The sequence below is a fragment of the Anolis sagrei genome, chromosome 1 (assembly GCF_037176765.1).
Source record: "Anolis sagrei isolate rAnoSag1 chromosome 1, rAnoSag1.mat, whole genome shotgun sequence".
In the NCBI taxonomy this organism is placed as follows: domain Eukaryota; kingdom Metazoa; phylum Chordata; class Lepidosauria; order Squamata; family Dactyloidae; genus Anolis; species Anolis sagrei.
The window spans coordinates 143,197,675-143,217,140 of NC_090021.1; the positions used below are offsets into that span (position 1 = coordinate 143,197,675).

The following is a 19,466-nucleotide window of genomic DNA, read 5'->3' on the forward strand; positions in this document are numbered from 1 at the left end:
CTTGAATAAATTGCTGCTTTGTGTTCATGGAAGTGAATTTCTCTTGCTTATAATTGGATAGGTGATGTTGTTACTTAATCTTCAGCATATAAGACAACTTGATACAGAACAAGGGTGGGTCGTTTTGACTGACTCAGGGACCCTCTCCTTCAGGGTCCTCTGAGGGTTATTGAGGGGGCCAGGAATGGAAAACTAAACAAAGAAGCAAAATTGGATATGACTGGAAAAGCATTTCTGGATTTGAAAGAATAAGCTCTGTGTGTGCCTGTATTCAGCTCCATGTTCCCATTTTGCCTACATCTACAGGATATACTTGAAATTCTTCTTGTTCCAATCTGAAAGACTATAGTTGCACAGAAATATCCACTGATACTGATTTAATTCAAAAATACTGTAACAGGGCTAAATGTATGAGATTCAAGCTTCTTTTTAAGCCTATACTCTCTATTCCCCCTGCATGATCATAGAGGGCCCATGGCATCCATTGCGGTTTGGTTCCAGCATACACACACACTGTGACTATAAAAAAACTGTGGATGCATACTATGTACAGTGGTGAAGTAAAGTGATATCTCTTACATAAAATGGCAAAATCAAGGTTTGGTTTTTGAATTTTTTAAAGGGGGCGGGGGAGTTTCTAGCGATGGGTGGTTGAATCCACATATCCAGAGTCCATTGGTAATAAGGGCCAACTGTATTAGGAAATTGAAAGCTTTTCCCCATCACCATTTAACAATTATCATTTATATGTAAATCCAAAACTCTGGTTAGTCCCAACTCCGGCTTGTGGAAGCTAACAAGGGCTTTAACTGCAGTTTCAGGTTGGCTTGTTTCTGTAAACCATGATTAAAACTAGCCATAGTTTGTTCTCTCTGGGATATAATGAATAAGTCATTGTTCATTCTCGTAATCTTAAAGTTGGTGAATTTTGTGGGTGACATAGCTATAATTAAAGAGATACCTCTAGCATTGTGTCAGAACAAAAACCATTAACTTTATATGGATGTAACACTTAAGTGTGCCTTGTTTTATAGAGCAGCTTCTTTATGAGTGTTAAGTTCTTTTTTAAGTGTTAGGCATAAAGCAGGGTATGAAAGGGCTTCCTTAGTTCTGGGTAGATGTTAGAAAACAACAGTAAAGTCATTTACCTCACTCTCCATCTTTTGTACTTACAACACAATCTCACTGATAACTTCTATGTCCTCTTTGGCAACTGGTTTCTGTGAGGTAAGCTCAACCATGTTTTTTTTTTCCGTTATGCTTGGATGTTCCTCTGTGGTTATTGAAACCATGGATGAGCACTGTGACCACCTGTGCCTCCCATGTCCTTTTCCTCCTCCATTGTGAGCTTTAACCTGAAACTCTCTTGTTACATCTGGATCTTGGAGGAGGCTGTGGTAGTTGTGCTAGTACCTGGGCATTGACATCAGATAAGTTTTCCCTGTAGTGGTGTCCAGGGCCTTCATATATGGATCTTACGGATGCTACAGTGTTTTAATGCAGAATCCACATGCGTAGTAAGGACTAATGGAGCCTGGTCTAATGATAGCAAGCAGAGTACTAGAGACAAGTTGAAGTGGGGAGCAATCAAGGGCAGAAAGAGAAAAGAAAAAAAGAACAAGCTCAATTCCTGTCAACCAGCTTACTGTGGCTGTTCTTGAGGAAGAGGTATAATAAACGTAAACTGTATTTGCAAATATTTTTCATTTAGAAAAAGGTGACTTTTAACATTCTGTTTGTTGTAGTATTCTTCAAATTTGTTTATGGAGGATTTTGTTCTCCATACAAGTATTAATATTCCTATGAAGATAGAAAGTTCATTGTAATTTGCAAATGAAAATGTATGAGGAACTGGCAAAACCATCTCTGAGTACTCCTTGCCTTAGAAAATCCTTTAAAATTCATGGGGTCGACAGACAGCTTGAAAGCGCACACACAAACATTTTTGTGTTTCAAATAGACATTCACTATGATTCTCTTAATATGTAGTAAATGAGATAAAGTGTGCGACTAACTCAGAATGAAACAAAACAAAATCCAGCCCTAGAGAAAAAAAATACATTTTCTGCTGTTTTAGAGTGCAAAAGGTTGTACAATTCTCTGGGCATCATTTTGCTGGAGCCTCAGAACAGGGATTCTTATGATTTGATCCTTTTCCCATTTACGTCTGAAGTAAATAATTCTGCCTTTAGGCATTTTGGCCTTCATTTTTCTGGAGAGGGAATTGGTTGGAGGTAATATAAATGGACCACAAAGCGATATCCAACTATTCAACAGGAGGAAAAGTACATTGAAGTCCCAAATGCTGCGGTTGAAATCAGAGTAGAAGGAAATATTGGTTTATTTCTCCAGGAATTCGTGTTTCATTTATGAATAAATAATCCATCTTTTTTGATGGTTCAGAATATGTTGCACTCTGTTTTTAAGTCAGTTCTGATTTCACATCTTACTTGGTGTGGTCTGTTAAGCTTGCACAGTGAACTAAACTATTGTTTTTATTGTCTGTTTAAAGCCCATGATGGTTGGTTGTGGGAAGCAGTATGCAGGAGAAGATGGTCCTTTGCCAGATCTTGATATATGTTTGCTAGTGTGAGACCCTGGAATTCTTTGTATGGTTATTAAAATCTGGATTTCCTATTTTATTTTATTATCTAGAAGTGTTGATCTACTTGTATCCTTTCCCCCCCAAATATTGCTGTAAATTTCTTTGAACATTATCTTTCTATGGAAAATGAGCAGGCAAACTGATAGTGATCATCTGGCATGGCTGTATTTATGTTCAGATAATTGTAGTTGTTTTTGCTCTTCACTTTTAAACCAGCACTGTCTGCAAGGTTAGGTGAGCAGAAGTCCATGTATGTGTGTGTGTGTGTGTGTGTGTGTGCGCGTGTGCGCAGTGATTGTACTAATCATGTCAGTACAGAAGGGGGAAAATACTCAGATATTATGTCAAGAGACAGCATAATATTTGTGTATTCTCCCCCTTCTGTATTGATGTTGCAAGATAGAAGGTAAGTTATACTCCGCGATCATCATCTCAATTTTTGGGGTCAGTAGGCTTGGATCTGACAGCTTTTTCATCTACTTATAAGGTGTAACTCTTTGATGCAGGTGGAAAGCATCCTGTCCTTTACGTATAATACAATAAATAACTTTATTTTTAACCCACCTTCTCTCCCTGAAGGGACTCAGGGCAACTCCCATAAATGAAAATTGCAAACGTTCAGTGTCGTATACAATAATAAAATGCAAACATTAAGACAGACAATTACAACAAATTAAACAACTTTGGCTAAAAGATATAAGATATATATTGGTAAGTCCGGTATCATAGATAATTCAACTGATAAGTTGTGCCTGATAGCAGTGTTAACAAAAGATTTCTATTTTCACACATTTCTATCCTCCCAAGGGTGGTTCATTTCCTTTTTTTCAAAGTGGCACTATAAGAAGTATGTAGGAATTGTGTACTAATATCAATGACAATTTTAAATGTTTCTGGTACTAGATCTTTATAGTTTGGTTGCCAAATCACTTGGTTTGAAGCCAGCATTTCCTGCTTCCAAATCAAACACAAAACAAAATCTGCATTTGCATAACTCCATGTTCCCACATCTGTCCCCTGATTCCTCTTCTTTCCCTTTGTTATAATAAAACCTTTGAGTTTAAACTCTGTATAACACTGGATCCTTTCCCTTATGTTGCATTAATAATGATTTCACCATTCAGTGGTGGCTTCTATTAGTCGAATAAAAGAACAATTGAAGATTTAAACTAGGAGTGCAATATTTTGTAACCCAATCGTAATATTCTCGAGCACAAACTGTGTAGATGACAACAGAATGGAATAGAATAATCAGAGTATATTACATCTCAAAATATATCATCATCATCAAACTTTATTACAGTCCATAGACCCAATTTGGTCAGCGGGAAATGTCCACAGCTGATTAATAAACCGATAAGACCACTTAAAAACAGGCCAATTATCCATAATTCGCATTCTAATTGCAAACAGCTAAATCAGAAGACCTTTTTGGCAATTTAAAAAGGTTTTCTAAATGGAGCTGCACATACATATGATTTTTTAATTGTTACTTATTTCTGGAGGCAGATATCACGAAAATTATGCACTGACCTTTTTTTTGCTCATCTTCATCTATAGTGTTAGCATATTTTAATAATTATTTTAATATGGCTGAAGAAAGCCAAAGGATTGGACGCTATAGATCATTGAAAGTGCTTCTGTATTCTTTTTTTTTAAAGTTAAGGTACAAGCAATAAGGTACAATCACTGAGCTCAAATACTGAGTGATGTGAAGTACTGTACCAGATACATGTGTTTTTGTTTTTTAACTTCAGCTATCACAACATACTACTGTGACTGAAAAAGCCAAGATGAAAAGTGCTTTTTCAAAATAGTTGCTACAAAGAGTTTTGAAATCCTGGTGAGTGTCACTTTGGGAGAAGAGATCAAAGCTTGTGGTCTTTGTAGTACTGTGAGTAGACAACGTTTATAAGGCAACCCTTCTCCCCTCCCCGTTTAGATCCATGAGCAGCTTTGTTATTGTGGCAGAATACTGCCTGACTTTCTCCCCCATAGCCTTTTGCATATGGCTTGCAGAAAGAGGGCTGGATTTTCATTTCTCCTCGTTCAATAGGAGTTGCTTTCATGTTTGAAAATTGAAAACGCGTGTTATTCAGTGTGGTGTATGAATGTGGATGCCCTGTGACGCACCTGCTTCTAATTTCCTGACTTGAAAGGAGAGCCCATCAAAAGAAGCAGAAAAACAGTTTCTGTGTCACATTGCTCTGAAACCCCATGCTTTACAGAGGTTCTTTGCTATGCCATCTTGGTTCCATTGATAGACAACTCTGAGATGCAGGGTCTGAATAATAAGCAACATTTCACTTTATCCTATGCTGAAACTTTTTAAGACTCTTGTTGTGGTTACTTTAAACTTCAGAAGTTTGCTAAGACTTTTGTGTAGTTGTTGGCCTTTGTGACAAATGAAGAGCAATATTTAGGGCAATAAAAGGTCATTAAACAGATAAAGATAAAGCTGCACTGGTAGCACCCAGAAGTTTTAATGCATTCAACATTTTATTGTAAATTACCAAAATATTGTTAGAATAGGACAATTGTGTGCCCTTTAAACAATTTTGTGGCTAAAGAATTGGGACAGTTGGGGGAAGAGACACAGGATAAAATTTGAAAACATATTACACATGTTGTGGCGGTAGAAAGGTTGCCTAGCTTTTTGCAAGAAATCAAAATATAATGAGCAGCATAAAGCGACACAGTAAGCAGGAAATATGCAACTTGATCACAGGATTGTTTTTTTCGTTTTTAAACTATTAGATTTTTAGACGTGTAACTCAAATCTAGTAAACTGAAAAATAATAAAACTGCAGATACGAAAATTAAAAAATAAGTGAAAGAGAAGAATCAAACACAAAAATAACCCCATATCATTCCCTCCCTGTTACTCCCCTGACCAATTCCTAACAAATGAGCTTTATATCTTCTACTTTTTTCCTGGATTGGTTACCAGGCTGGTTGGAGCCATGGCTGGGTTTCAAAGTGAATCCCTTCCTAACCACTCATGAAATGAGGTGTGCTTTCTTAGTTTTTAACATTTATATCATGCTTTTCAAATAGCTTTTAAAGCAGTTTATAGTAAACTATAAAAAAGACCAGACTGGAGAAAACAAAGCACCACAAAATAACAAGTAGTAAATCTACATATACATCAATCCATTCAGCAACAAATTAACAACAAAACAAAGCAAAACATAGTAAGGTATCAAAATATAGATGATAGCCAAAAAGATATGTACAGTGATACCTTGACTTTGGAGTGTAATTTGTTCCATGACAGCTCTTAAACACTCTTATATCAAAAGTGAATTTTCCCATTGAAATGTCATTAATCTGTTCCAACCCCCCCCCCCCCCCCGGTTTTTGTTACATGTTTTTAGATAAGAAAATGTACTTTATAAATCACAAATAATGTATAAATGCAGACTCACATGGAGCAATGAAAAAAGAAAGATCAACATTAAAATGGTAAAAGCACAAGGTTGTGGCAAGAAAATATATTTGAGGCAACACATTGGCCAGTGTAACAGCAAGGCAAAAACCTGCACTTTCACATGGAACAATAAAAAGATCAACTTTAAAATGGTAGAAGCATGAAAGTTGTGAAAAAAGAACACAAAGCACAAAGTAAAGAGGCAGAAGCATAATTTTCTTCATAATGTACTCATTCCAGCCTCCCTCTCTTGCTCTCTCCCCCTCTCTTCATGAAGCCAAACATACCAAAATTAAAAGCAACACAAAATCAACTAACCCAAAGTTCCGCAAAGTAGACAAGAGCAAAGCGGACAGCAATCACCCAAAGAAGACAAGAGCACGAGGCAGGGGGGGTTGCTCCCTTGAAGTCATAAAGCCCTGTATTCTGATGCTAGCACTCCCTCTGGTGCTAGCTCTTAACTCAAAACATGGCTCTTATTTCAAAGTGAACCCTGGACCAAGTGACCACTCTTAACTCAAAATCACCTTAAGTCGGGATACTCTTAAGTTGAGGTTCCACTGTATATCATCAAGTACTCACCTTTCACTCGTGATTGTTTAACAGGCCAAAATGATTTAGGGAAAGGATTTGGTTGTCTCAGTGGAAGGGAATTTCCTAAGAGATCAGCAGAACTGAAAAAGTCATTTTCTGGTTGCCATTCAATTATCTCCCTTGAAATAACCAGGGGTATATCTTACATGAAGGTCTTAATATTTAGTTAGGCTTTTATTTACTCAGGTCTCAAGGAACCAATGGGCTTACTGGTTAAACTCGCACTCTGAAGTGTATCCAGAAACAAAGAGGGATATATTTCCAATTGCTAGTACCAGCTACTAGCTTAGTTACTGTATTTGAATTTCTGAAATGCTCAAGTACTATTCAAAAGCAGAGCATAGAAAACACCATAGTGTTCCAACAGGAGTAATAACAAGGTGTGGACAACAGAAGCCAGGTATCACCATACTTGAGAAACGTCAGCTGAAAAACCAAACTAAAATAGTAAAAAATTCTCATTCTACTCTTGTGCCCCAGTTCATAGTTAAATGCTGTGAACATAATTCATTTGCGGGATGAGGTGTTTTTTGTATTCTGGTGATACCTGACTGTCTCTCCATCAAAATGACAGAGGCAGAAGAGCTGTTGTGGAATTTTGACTGGACTATATACTGGGTAGGATGAAAATGAATTAACTGAAATGAATGATTGAACTGTGAAGCCTAACAGGACAATTACACTACTGTTTCCAGGGAGGTGCTTTTCATCCTATTTAGATTGATTGTTTTCCTCCTGGAAAAGCAGATGCTCACTTTTGGTTACGCCTTAGTCTTTCATTGCTACTTAAAGCACGTCATAAGTTTTACTATTTTTGGGCTGGTTCAACCAGCTATTTATGGACAGAGGCAACGTGGCTGCGTTGACCTACCTTTTGGTAACCTCCCAGTGTATTACATTGCTTGCTTTAGGATTCATTCCTGAAACTTAGTGCAAAACTTGGTGCTACAGTTCTCACTTGTTTAGATTGGTGGAGCCATATTATACCAATTCTAAAAAGTGTATTGGCTCTTTGCTTCTCAGTTCATTCCCAGTTGCTAGTGCTTGCTTTTAGGAAATCCCTAAATCACTTGGAAGCACTGCTGCATTAGAGCAAAGGACTATCTGTGGACATAGTGGTCAATCAGGTCCCTATGAGTAGTCTGCCAGGAGCATATGAATGCAACAGCACTCCCTTGCACATGTTTCTCAGCAACTGATAATTAGAAACATTCTCCTTTTGATACTGGAGGTAATATACAGCCTACATAATTGAGGAGGTATTATTGTGGCCAGATCTAAAATCTCAAGGAATTATTCAGCTTAACTGTGTAAGCTCACTTCTAGCCAGTATTGAAATCTGGGCTTCTAAGCTCAGGCTGGGCTCCAAGAGTATGCACTAAGACTTCATGGGGAGTGTAATTCCATCTTGAACAAAAGCTGAATCCTTATTCCTTTATCGGCCTTTTGACTGACTAGGAGCAGCTTTGCTTTCTGTGGATTAAGTTTCAATTGGTTGCTCTCATTCAATCCATTTTTGATAGTGGATACTGTTTTAGTATCAAAACAGCTTCATTTGAATGGATTGGAGAGTAGGAAGAAAATAGGATATTTTCAGCATACTAGTGACACTCAGTCCAGTGCTCTGGACAAGTTACCTCAGTAGTCTCATATTACATCCATATAAACAAAAATATAATGTTCGTTTGTGGGATTAACATAACTCAAAAACCACTGGATGAATTGACACCAAATTTGGACACAATACACCCATCAAGCCAATGAATGTCCATCACCCCTAAGCACACACACACACACACACACACACACAAAACCCCAGCTGAACAGACTTAAAACCCAAAAAATACACCATATATACACACACATACATATCCACGTACATACATATGTACACACAAATATGCATATAGACATGCACACACATATACACAATATGCATGTAGTATTGAGGCCCCCATCCTAGCCTCCCAAAGAAAGGAATTTCAGGGACTGGGGCAGCCACTGGAGAGCCATATCACGTGTCTCAAGTAATCATGCCTGTGAAAGCAGTGGGATTGAACTGTCTCTTGAAGATATCAGGGCTAAGGTAGAGCTCATCTGGGGAGATATCATCTATCAATAAGCTGGACAAAAGTCATACAGCACTTTATTAATCATAACACATTTGAATTCTGCCCAGAAAGAGATTGGCAGCTGGTGAAGAATATTATCTTGACAGCAGTATTTCTATGTTAGATTCCCCAGAGCTCTAAATTTAGCAAAAAATTTTTTTGTGTGTGGCTCAATTGTATTTAAAGCTCTTGTAAAGAAGAGAGGGATGCATTCCCACTCTCTCCTCAAGCTATTTTCCCCTAGCCAAATTTTAGCACCAAGAATGACTGGAAAAGCACTTATAAAGTATACTGGGTTGAAGGACTGATGTCTACCTGGTAAAGAAAAAACTCAGTCAATGTCTCTACACCCTTCTGCATTTTAAATTACATTTTGTATATATGTTGAAAGACATAGTAACATATAACTGTGACTACCACATTGTTACACTAGAGCCCTAAAACACGTTTTCACCACAAACCACACTCTGCCCAGGCATATAGTACTAATCAGTCTTTTTTATATAGTTGCAACGGAACACGTAGTGTGTTCAGTAAAAAGTTTTTTTTCATTATTCCAAGGTATTTTTTACATTATTTAGTATTGTATGTATATTGACGATTAAAGGAAGAATAATTTCCTTGTAAAACTGTATATGTGTGACATGCAGTGCCTTGATAATTTAACTGCATTATTACCCACCATTTTGAGATTTATGGTTTATTTATAGATTAACCTAAATTGAACTTTACTACCTACAACTTTTTTTCAGAATGGGTATTATTTTAAAATCAGGTTGAAACTTTGTAAATATTTCTGTTATCTTTCTAAATCTCTTCATCAATAAATAAAAAAAATAAAAAAAAGTATCTTCCTGGATGGTATTTCCCGAGCTGTTATTCACCTTCCCAGTGGCATTTTACTCTTGCGTATTTGTATTACTTTAGTTGCATTTTAGTATACATTTGTAATAATTTGATATTTATAATTTAATTGTATTCTTATTTTGTTTGTTAGCTGCCCTGAATGTCTATAAGCACAGGAAGGGTATAAATTGATGTAATTACTCACCTACGTTCCATGGCTAGACCTTAGTAGTGTGGACTCATTGAATCAATTGCTTCATTGTTAGTCACTTATATAAATCCCAGTAATTCATTGACTACTGTAGCTGAAATTAGCAACTAGATATGGGCCATTTGAGAAGTCGAATGGAAAATGCTGCCAGAAGGGGATGTCTGAAAAATATATTTTTAAAGAAACGTAGTTTTTTAAATATGTATGATCCTTTTGGAATCTCACCTTCATATCTCGCAACAACAATTGATATTTAAATGATATAAAGAGAAGGAACAGGTACTGTTGATACTGAGTATATGTTACCCATTATAGATATTACATTCTTCCTTGTCTTGGAAGGAAGTCTTTGGAACTTCTCCAAATTCAGAGGACTATTGTAAGAAAAATATAGGGCAATATAGGCGTCTAGATAAACCTATTTTGACTAGATCTCATTTAGGTACCATTGCAAAAACATCTCCTCTCTTTCAAACCAAAGTACCATAGATACTTGAGTATAAGCCGAGTTCTTCAGCCCTCTTTTGGGCTGAAAAGGCCCCTCCTGGGCTTATATTCAAATCAAAGTTATTTATCATTTTACTGGATGATGATGATGATTATTATATTTGTTATTTTACTCTAATTATGATTACAATTGCATTTTTATTTTACTCATTGTTATTATTACATTTAATATTTTTCTGTATTTATTGTTATTATAACATTATTTTACTCTTTATTATTACATTTTTATTTTACTCTCTTTTTATTATTGGAAGGATACATAAGCATCATGTTTACATTGAAAGTTAGAATAATGATTTAATCAGAGTTGGAGAGTCTTATCTCAAATTACAGTTTGATGTAAATATTCAAAAACATTTAACCTACTGATGCCTCAATTAATGTAATGTTATTGGTATCAGTTTTATTTTGAAATCTACTAGTAGCTGCTGCATTTCCCACCCTTGACTTATACTCGAGCCAATAAGTTTTCCCAGTTTTTTGTGCCTCGGCTTATATTTAAGTTGGCTTATACTTGAGTGTATAAATTGTCCTCTTCTTCCCTACTTTCTCTCTCTGTGATCACACTGTGCCCACCTAGTGATTATTCAAAACACTCCTTAAATTTGGATTTTATCAAAATTAAGAGGAAAAAAGGATAATCACAAACACTTCTCCATTCAGCAGCCAGCTGCTGGTAAAATCAGAGGGTGTATCCTTTCTGCCTAGCTATGCTCTCCAGTGCCTTAAAGTCTGCCAAGAAACTTGGAAATGAATGCACTGGATGCATCTCAGCTGGCACATCTTTACCACTCGATCCATAAAGGTCTCTTTCACACTACACAAGTATAGCACTATGATTTCACTTTTAACTGCCATGGCTCCATCTTGGGGAATCTAGGGAGGGGCATTTAGAAACCCTCCACCAGGAGCTGCTTTGAAGCCTTTGACCAAACTACAAATCCCAGAATACTACAGGAAACAGTCATGGCAGATAAAGCGATATATATGTTTGTAGTGTGTAAGAAAATAATATTAACAGTCAAATACATTCATGGGATCATGGCTCTGCAGCATCTAGTTTGAGAAACAGGTTTACCTTAAGTCGGAGATAAGTCTGAGATAAGAGCATGCTATATTTGAGAGCAGTGGATAACTGCCAACTGTCATGTTGAAAAAGATGACTTTCTTGTGATGGAATGAAGTGGCATCTTTGTGCTATAGGCTGCAAATTGGCAAAATGTAACTTCCCCCTATTAATGATTTAGTTTGAGCTGACTCAAATTCAGTGACTGTTCCAGCAAAGATACGACTCTGCTTTTTATTAAGGCACAGTTCTGGGGTAACCTAACCCTTTAAAAGACGAATGTGGCTCAGTAAAAACCTTAATTAACAGGTGCTGGGTTAACCACATATGTATAACTAGGCAAGTTGCCATCAGAGTACTACAGCATTGCCCAATATCCCCAGTAATTAACATTTTCCTTCATCTCCTGAAAGACTGTCAGGTAAAGCTTCACTTACGTCAGTCTCGCATGCAAGAACAATTTTAAAAGTGAGTGAGAGTTCTTGCACCTTTTCAGTGGTTTGTTTTTGTTTTGCATTTCAAAACTTCATTGCAAGGAAATTTTTTCTAGAAAAAAAATCCTTTGAGTTTCGTGCAAAAAAAAACGTTTTTGCATAATGCCTCAACACTTTTGTGCAGAAACCTGTGTAAAAATTGATGAGTGTTCATGTTTTTGGAGATCCAATTTTGAGAATTAGGAATGCTGTTCGAGATGGCTGAAATACGAAAGAAGAAATCAGAAGTGGTTTCGGTTTATTTGGATACTTGAATGGAATTCTGGTCACTTCTGCTTTGAGATGCAAGGACTGGTGTTGCCCTCAGGAAATTCAGTATCAGATCAGGCATATCGGAAAAGTATTGCAAAGACAATGTATTAACTAAAATAGCATTACAGCATCAAGTATAGAGTATGTGTTGTGAGAGTTATTGGGAATCTTTTAACCTCTCTCTCTATAAGTTAAAGTATTCATATTTGTTTCTCTGTTCGTACCACAAAGGCTGTTGCTAGGTGACAGTGGCCCTCTGATGTTTCTGGGAAAGAAAGGGGACATGTGTATAAGGGGAAGGGAGGAAGGAAGGAAATAGCCACAAAGAGAGCCATGTTGTCATGGAACATTGTGAGGTAGGCCCATGTAGAGCTGGAGAAGGGAGAAGGAAGAAAGGGGAGTAGGATCATAGCTAGAAAAAAATGGGGGGGGGGGAGGGAGGTGTTTGAATTTTTTTAGCGAATCATGAGAAGTAGTTCCATAACATAAAATAATTTAATTATATTTTATATAGACTTAAAATTGATAGAAATCAGTTTTCTCATCTCCTTCATGGGGGGCTTCAAATCCCTCCCATGCCTTAGGCTTTGCCTACCAGTTGTGGGTGGGCCAACTTGGTTACTTCCACTATATCAGCTATTGCTGCAAGTAATGTCTGTGAGTAAATGGTCAAAATTTACTTGAGATAGTGCTTGCAGTTCTGGAGGGACTTGTTTAATTTTCGCTTCTTATAGACTTAGCAGTGGGATTTGGTTAACCAGTTAAAATTCATGAGTAAACCAGTTTTTTTTTAAACTGAAAAAATTCGGGGGGGGGGGGTTTGAACCCCTAACCCCCCTCCCCCTGACTACAGCCCTGAAGAGGAGGAAGGAAGGAAAGAGAAGGAAAAACATAAATGAGAAGTGGGGGGGGGGGGGGAGCAAGGAAGGAAGGAAGGAAGGAAGGAAGGAAGGAAGGAAGGAAGACAAAGGAAAGGGGAAATGGTATGAGAGGAGGGAAATAAAGCTACGGGACAGCATCCCCTCTGACACCAGAGCAAAGCTGGATATATACACTAGTAGATAATATTTTCAAGCTGTTTCATGATTGGCTTTCCTGGAATCTGAGATAATGAAACGTATGAAAGAGGTCTGAAAATTGCCTTAAATTCCTTCAGCAAACCAGCCTGTGAAAATTAACACATAAAAAGATAAACCTGTTTATGACATGGAGATAGATAGATTGATTGATACATACACACACAAACACACGGGCGTAAGCCTTTGCTTTGGCTGCCATCCAGCAATGTGGAAGTTAACTCCAGTTCACATACTGGGGGGTCCCCCTTTTTCTGGCAGACTCCCCAATCTTTGAGAGCAGATTTTGGAGGTGCTTAGAATGCATTACAGGAGTGAGGTACTCCTTTCCCCTGAGTAAAACTCTTCCACTTGAAGATGGGCATCACTGGGTGTCACCTTGATTGTTTAAGTACGTTGTTGGTCATACTTATTTTTCAACTTTCCAAAAAGTCATAAAATATAGAGTTTGATTTTGTGTAAATGAAAGGAAGATTGTCAGGCACTCATGTTTCAGTTCTTAACTCTCGAATATGCAAGCTTTTGCTGGAGCATAACCCCCATTATTTGTGTTTGAAATATTATTTATTTTATTTATTTAAATCTTTTATATCCCAATCTTCTCAACCATCATGGAGGGACTCAGACTGGCTAACAGCAAGGATTCAATGCCACAATACAGTCTAAAACATCATACAACGACAATAGATTAAAATACGTATAATATAAAGTACATATAAGCCATACTATATTGTGGGGAACAACCCTGAATGCCTAAATGTTCTTTCTGTTGTACTTCTGTATTATTTTACTGCTTTGTAAGTTTCAACGCAATGAACAGGGGAGTGGGTGGATTTGAAGAGGAAAAAGCTGTTGGACCCCCCCCCCCAAAAGCTAGCTCAGTGTTAATTGTGCATATTTATGTGAACTATAACTTGTGGTTTGTTTAACATAGGTTGTGGAGAGCACCTTGTGCGGACCTTACTGGCCAGGGAATGTTCTTGTGCTTTGCAAAATGAAGATGCTCATCAAGCTCTGCTGGAAACTATGCAAAACAAGTTTATTAGTAAGTACACGATATGTTCTCACGATGCTGATGTCTTCCTAGATTTCTTTTTCCTTTGGTGTCAGGAGCGACTTGAGAAATTGCAAGTCACTTCTGGTGTCTTCCTAAATATCGCATGGAACCTATCTTCATTCTCTTCCTGGCACAGTTTTCCTCTGTGTGTCTGCACCCTACTCAGAATCATATCCTGTTAATATCTTGTTTTTGATTGGTAATTGATATACATATTCGTAAAAATCAGCACATGCTTTGAAACTAGTACTGCACTAATTATTAATAAAAAGCGATAAAAATGCACCTTTTATTATATCACATCAGTTTTTGTGTAGTGTAGTCTACGTCTGATGCATGGATTCTGATCCATGCAAATGTACACTCTGATTAAATTATTGTCTGTGTGTGTGTGTTTGCATGCATCAGCATGCATATGTTTCTGCTTCCTGGGTAAATTATTGGACTGAGGAACCAATACAATAAAGAGGATCTAGATGAGAACATAATAAAAGCTCTACTAGGTCAAACCAAAGGGTTATCTAGTTTCCCCACAATGTGGCTGGATGCCAGTGGAGGCACAAACCAAGATGTTAGTTTTATGAATATTTTGTTTTTTAGAAAAAAAATAAAATGCTAATATTTTTTAATTTCCTGATTTGGAGTTGGAAACTTTAAATACAAATATTAATGGCAAACATGTACAAAAAGGGTTTTGTAGATTTGATTATAGATTTCACAAGTAGTAATAGCTGCAAATGTAGTCTTCAAAGAGTGAGTTGTCTTAAGAACAATTCTTCTTCAATTGGTTCTTAGTATAATGTGTGAAAGAGAAATATACAGGAACTTTTATGGAGTTAGTTGAACCATAACTTGGAGCAATATTTGGGGGGCATTCTGTGAGGTTTGTGTGTCATTCCCTTTGAGACATGGTTCCTTTCTCTCTCTCTCATCTTTCTACTCTTCCATTTATTTATCCCCATCCTCTTTATTATGTGTGTAAATGTACACACGGACATATCCCTGTAGTTTAAAATGTAAAAATTTTGCAAACATAATGAACAAGGATTTTTATGTAACAATGAAATTGTGAGGACATGTTGCAGAGAAAGGGGAACATAGACATCTATTTCGTGTCAAAAGCATTGCATAAATGAATAAGTTTAAAACTGATAAAATAAAAGGATCACAAGCAGCTAAATAGTTTTAGACCAAAAATGGGTAACAATGACTGTGTTGTCTGTAGCTTTAAACACTTCTTCCTCTGTGCATGAGGCAGGACATTGTGGGCAAGCATACAGATGCTGAGTTGTTTGTTCTGCTCCATAGTTGCACAAGGTGGAGGATTCTTCTAGATAGTGCCATTTAGCCAGGTTGTCTTTTGGTCTGCCAACTCCACTTCCGAGTCTGTTCAGGGACTTCCAAATTTCCTATTCTTGGTTTGTCCTTGAAGGAAGACTTTTGCGGGGCGGGGGGGGGGGGGGCTTATCCAGTTAGAATTGTCTGATTTTCCTGTCCACCTGGATATTCTTGCTGTTGCTGGAGGAACATTTAGAGGAGTGGTGGTTCTCGTGAAACTTTTCCTTGATTTAAGTCTACAGGAAGGAAGCTGATAGCCATACAGTGGGTGGCTTTCACAGCGTTCAACCTTCCTTCTTTCTCTCGCTATTGGCAGCAACTTCCTGTCGCACATCGGGGAGGGGGGGGGGTGGATTCAGGTAGCTTATACAGTCTATCAATAGGTATAGGTTTAAGACATCTTGTGATTATTCTACATGTCTCATTCAATGCTATATTCACCTGCTTCGCATGGATTGATTTATGCCAGACGGGACAGGCATACTCAACCGCTGAGTAAGACAAGGCATATGTCAACATAGACATAGTGTTATCATGGTAATTGTTTAGTAGGCAGGAAGGGGCTGCTTGAAAGAGAGTGTGAAGTTTAGTTAGGGACGTTATCTTTCATATTTGAAAAAAAAAACCTTATATAAATGCTTGAGGTTTGGCTTTGGAAATATGCGTTGAGTTCATATTTGGAACAATGTTGATATATATATATTATCATAGACATTATTGAAGGTTGCTTTGCAAAATATAACTTCTGATAACTGTTTTATTGTATGTCATCTTCGTCTCCAAAAAGAACAATGATATTCAAATATGAAAAAATAGCTCTTTGGTTTGACTAGGAACTTGATCATATCCTGATTAATATGCCTCCCTCCAAGGCATATAACAATTTTACATTTTTCCTGTATTTTTCTAAGAAGGTTTCTGACAGGGATGTTTATGCCTTTGTAGTAGAAGACAAGCCTTTCAATGATGATGACTTATACAACATTTTAGTTAAAATATTAAAAGGGAACTTTTTATGGACAGTGTAGTTCAATATTAATGCTGTTAGAGTTATGCCATCAGGTCCTAAGAAGCCCGAAACCCCAGCATGTGGTTTGCTAAAAGCTGTCATTTCTTGGAATAAGCCCAGCTAACGTTTTGCAAATGTATACCTAAAAGGTTATGCAAAAATCCTGGGCATATGCTGAATAGCCCTTTTCTTAGAAACTTTCCTGCTGTTGATTTAAGTGATACAAAAGTTTGCTTGAGCTGTAATGTATGATGCAGGTTTTCCTTCTCCTATGAAATAACTGTGAATAAAGTAGGTTAATAGTCTGTTCATGACAGTATGACTTGCTCACTTCATCTTTTTTATTTAAAAAATAGCATGCTTTGTGGTCACATTAAAATGTCTAATATAATACTATTAGATCTTTCCAGAAATAATAGCTTGGCAGAAAAAAAATGAAAAACATTAGTCTGAACTGAAAATGAGGTTACTTCTGTGAGGTTCATAGGCAGCAGAATTTGGCTTTTGCTTATCCTTTGATAGGATGCATATGTTTATTCGTTTGTTCAGTTTGAGCTGTAGGAATACCTTTTGCTATTTGGGAGTTTTACTAAAGTTTTAAGATTTGTTTTAAAGAAATAATGGATGATGAGCTAATAAAGTAATAGCTATCTTTCTTTATTTGGGGAAAGTATATCAGCATTTCAACACAAGGGATTCAGTAAGCTATTTATTATCATTATTTCTTTGCGATATTTGTATACCGCCCTTCTCAACCCTGAAGGGGACTCAGGGCGGTTCACAGTGTTGGCAGCAATTCAATGCCATCAACAAAACACTATAAAACATTATAATTGACCCTCCTCTAATAAAATATTAAGTCGTATTAAACACATCACATAAAATAACATCACCTATCACACAGAGACATAGCCTTATATACCTTATATACTCACTAGACTATCTACCTGGTGTTACCAGGTGTCAAAAGGGCTGCTTCCTTCCTTTCATCCCTTCTTTCTCTCCCTATCCCCTTTCCTTTCCCTTTCTTCCCCCTTTTTTGTTACTTCTCCCTTCCTCCTTATCTTCCTCTCATACACATGTCATCTTCCTTTCCCAGTGACATCACAGACGACCCACTTCACCTAGCAACAGGTGACCTCACAAAGGGCCTCTGGATGATCACCTAGTAGCTTGGTAGTACAAACAGACTTAATTGTACATATGTGAGTGTGTGTATCTTTACCTCATGTATAAGTTAAGGGCAGTTTTTGGGACACAATTAAAAATATGTATAAGACCCGGGATCGGGCTAGAATATAACTTTGAGGCATTCTGTGGCAGGGCTCTTGGACAGTTATTCAGATTTAAGAAGTATCTGACACCCCTATTTCTTTCAAATTCAACCTTTCTTGTAAATGCCGGTTTCATAATATATGCTTCGTCAGGTAGGTAGATCTTTGAGGGCAACAATGGAAATTTGCTTAATTGTTAAGAATATTGGATGAACTACTTTTAATATTAGAAACTACATTTGCCATTTTTAAAAATATGCTTGTATAGGTTTGCAAATGAGGCCTGTATGTGTGAGTGCCTCTTTCTAGCCTTATATTTAAGTATGTGTACCTGCATATCACAGTGTGGGGGGAAAATGTAAGATGGGAGGGATCATCGTACAACAGGTACTTGGCTGGGATGCTTCTCCATATTCCCTTGAGCCAAGTGTTGTGCAGATAACCTCAAAGCCAAGCAGAGTTTGGAAACAAAGACATTATCCTTGTTAAGTTACATAACAATAACTCAGAAGTGTCTCAACAGATTATATTTTCTTTTTATGATCACTGCATGTGTCCTCTTTTGAAGAGATTTATAACTCAGATGTCTGCAGAAATGATAAAAAGAATTTATTTAAAAATTACCAAAACAGTATTTATCCTTCAGAGAATGGGAATTAACACTTGCCAGAAAAGCTACAACACCAGTTTAGTTATTGAAAGAAATGGAAGAGAAAACTGTATGTGTTCCAAGTTTCCAAGCTGACAGATTCTAAAGAGCAGGAGAATATTCATTTGTCAGAGAAATTGCAAATATGACACATCATCTGTAAGAACGAAACCTAGCAATTAATCTTAAAACACAAAACGTTTTGCTGCCTGAAATGGGGTACTGCAAAATCTGGATTTGCGGTTGACTTTTCTAATAGTCCTTATGATGGGACCATGTCCTTTGCTGTAGTGTAAAAGCAAGGTACAGGATGAGTAGTATGGCACATATAGCTCTGTCCTCCAACAACGGAGAGTGGTGACTCTTCCACAGTGTCTATTGTTGCCTTTCATTCACTAATCATGCTGTCAGACGTTCCCCTCAAAACTGTTGACCATAGAATCCTTGCATTCAGTTCTTGTGGGTTTTTTCGGGCTATATGGCCATGTTCTAGAGGCATTTCTCCTGACGTTTCGCCTGCATCTATGGCAAGCATCTTCAGAGGTCTGTTGCAAATTAGTACAATGGGTTAATATATCTGTGGAATGGTTGGGGTGGGGCAAGGAGCTCTTCCCTGCTGCAGTTAGGTGTGAATGTTAGCTAATCACCTTCATTAGCATTTGAAGGCCTGCCTGAGTCTGGGAAAATCTGTTGCTGGGAGTTGTTAATCTGTGCCTGGTTTCTTCCTCTCTGATGTTTAGCTGTTAAAATTTTAGAGTTTTTTAAAACTGGTAGCCAGATTTTGTTCATTTTCATGGTCTCTTCCTTTCTGTTGAAATTGTCCACATGCTTGTGGATTTCAATGGCTTCTCTGTGTAGTCTGACATGGTGGTTGTTCGTGTGGTCCAGCATTTCTGTGTTCTCAAATAATATGCTGTGTCCAGGCTGGTTCATCAGGTGCTCTGCTA

General features: G+C 37.3%; 1 protein-coding gene across 2 annotated transcripts in view; it reads left to right on the top strand.

Moving 5' to 3' along the window:
* Positions 1-19,466, top strand: part of TASP1 (taspase 1) — a 69,910-nt gene that overhangs the window by 30,601 nt on the left and 19,843 nt on the right. For both annotated transcript variants that reach the window (XM_060786015.2, XM_060786031.2), the window contains one exon: positions 14,127-14,237. In XM_060786015.2, coding sequence (XP_060641998.1) covers positions 14,127-14,237 — 111 coding nt within the window. The remainder of the gene's footprint in view (positions 1-14,126; positions 14,238-19,466) is intronic.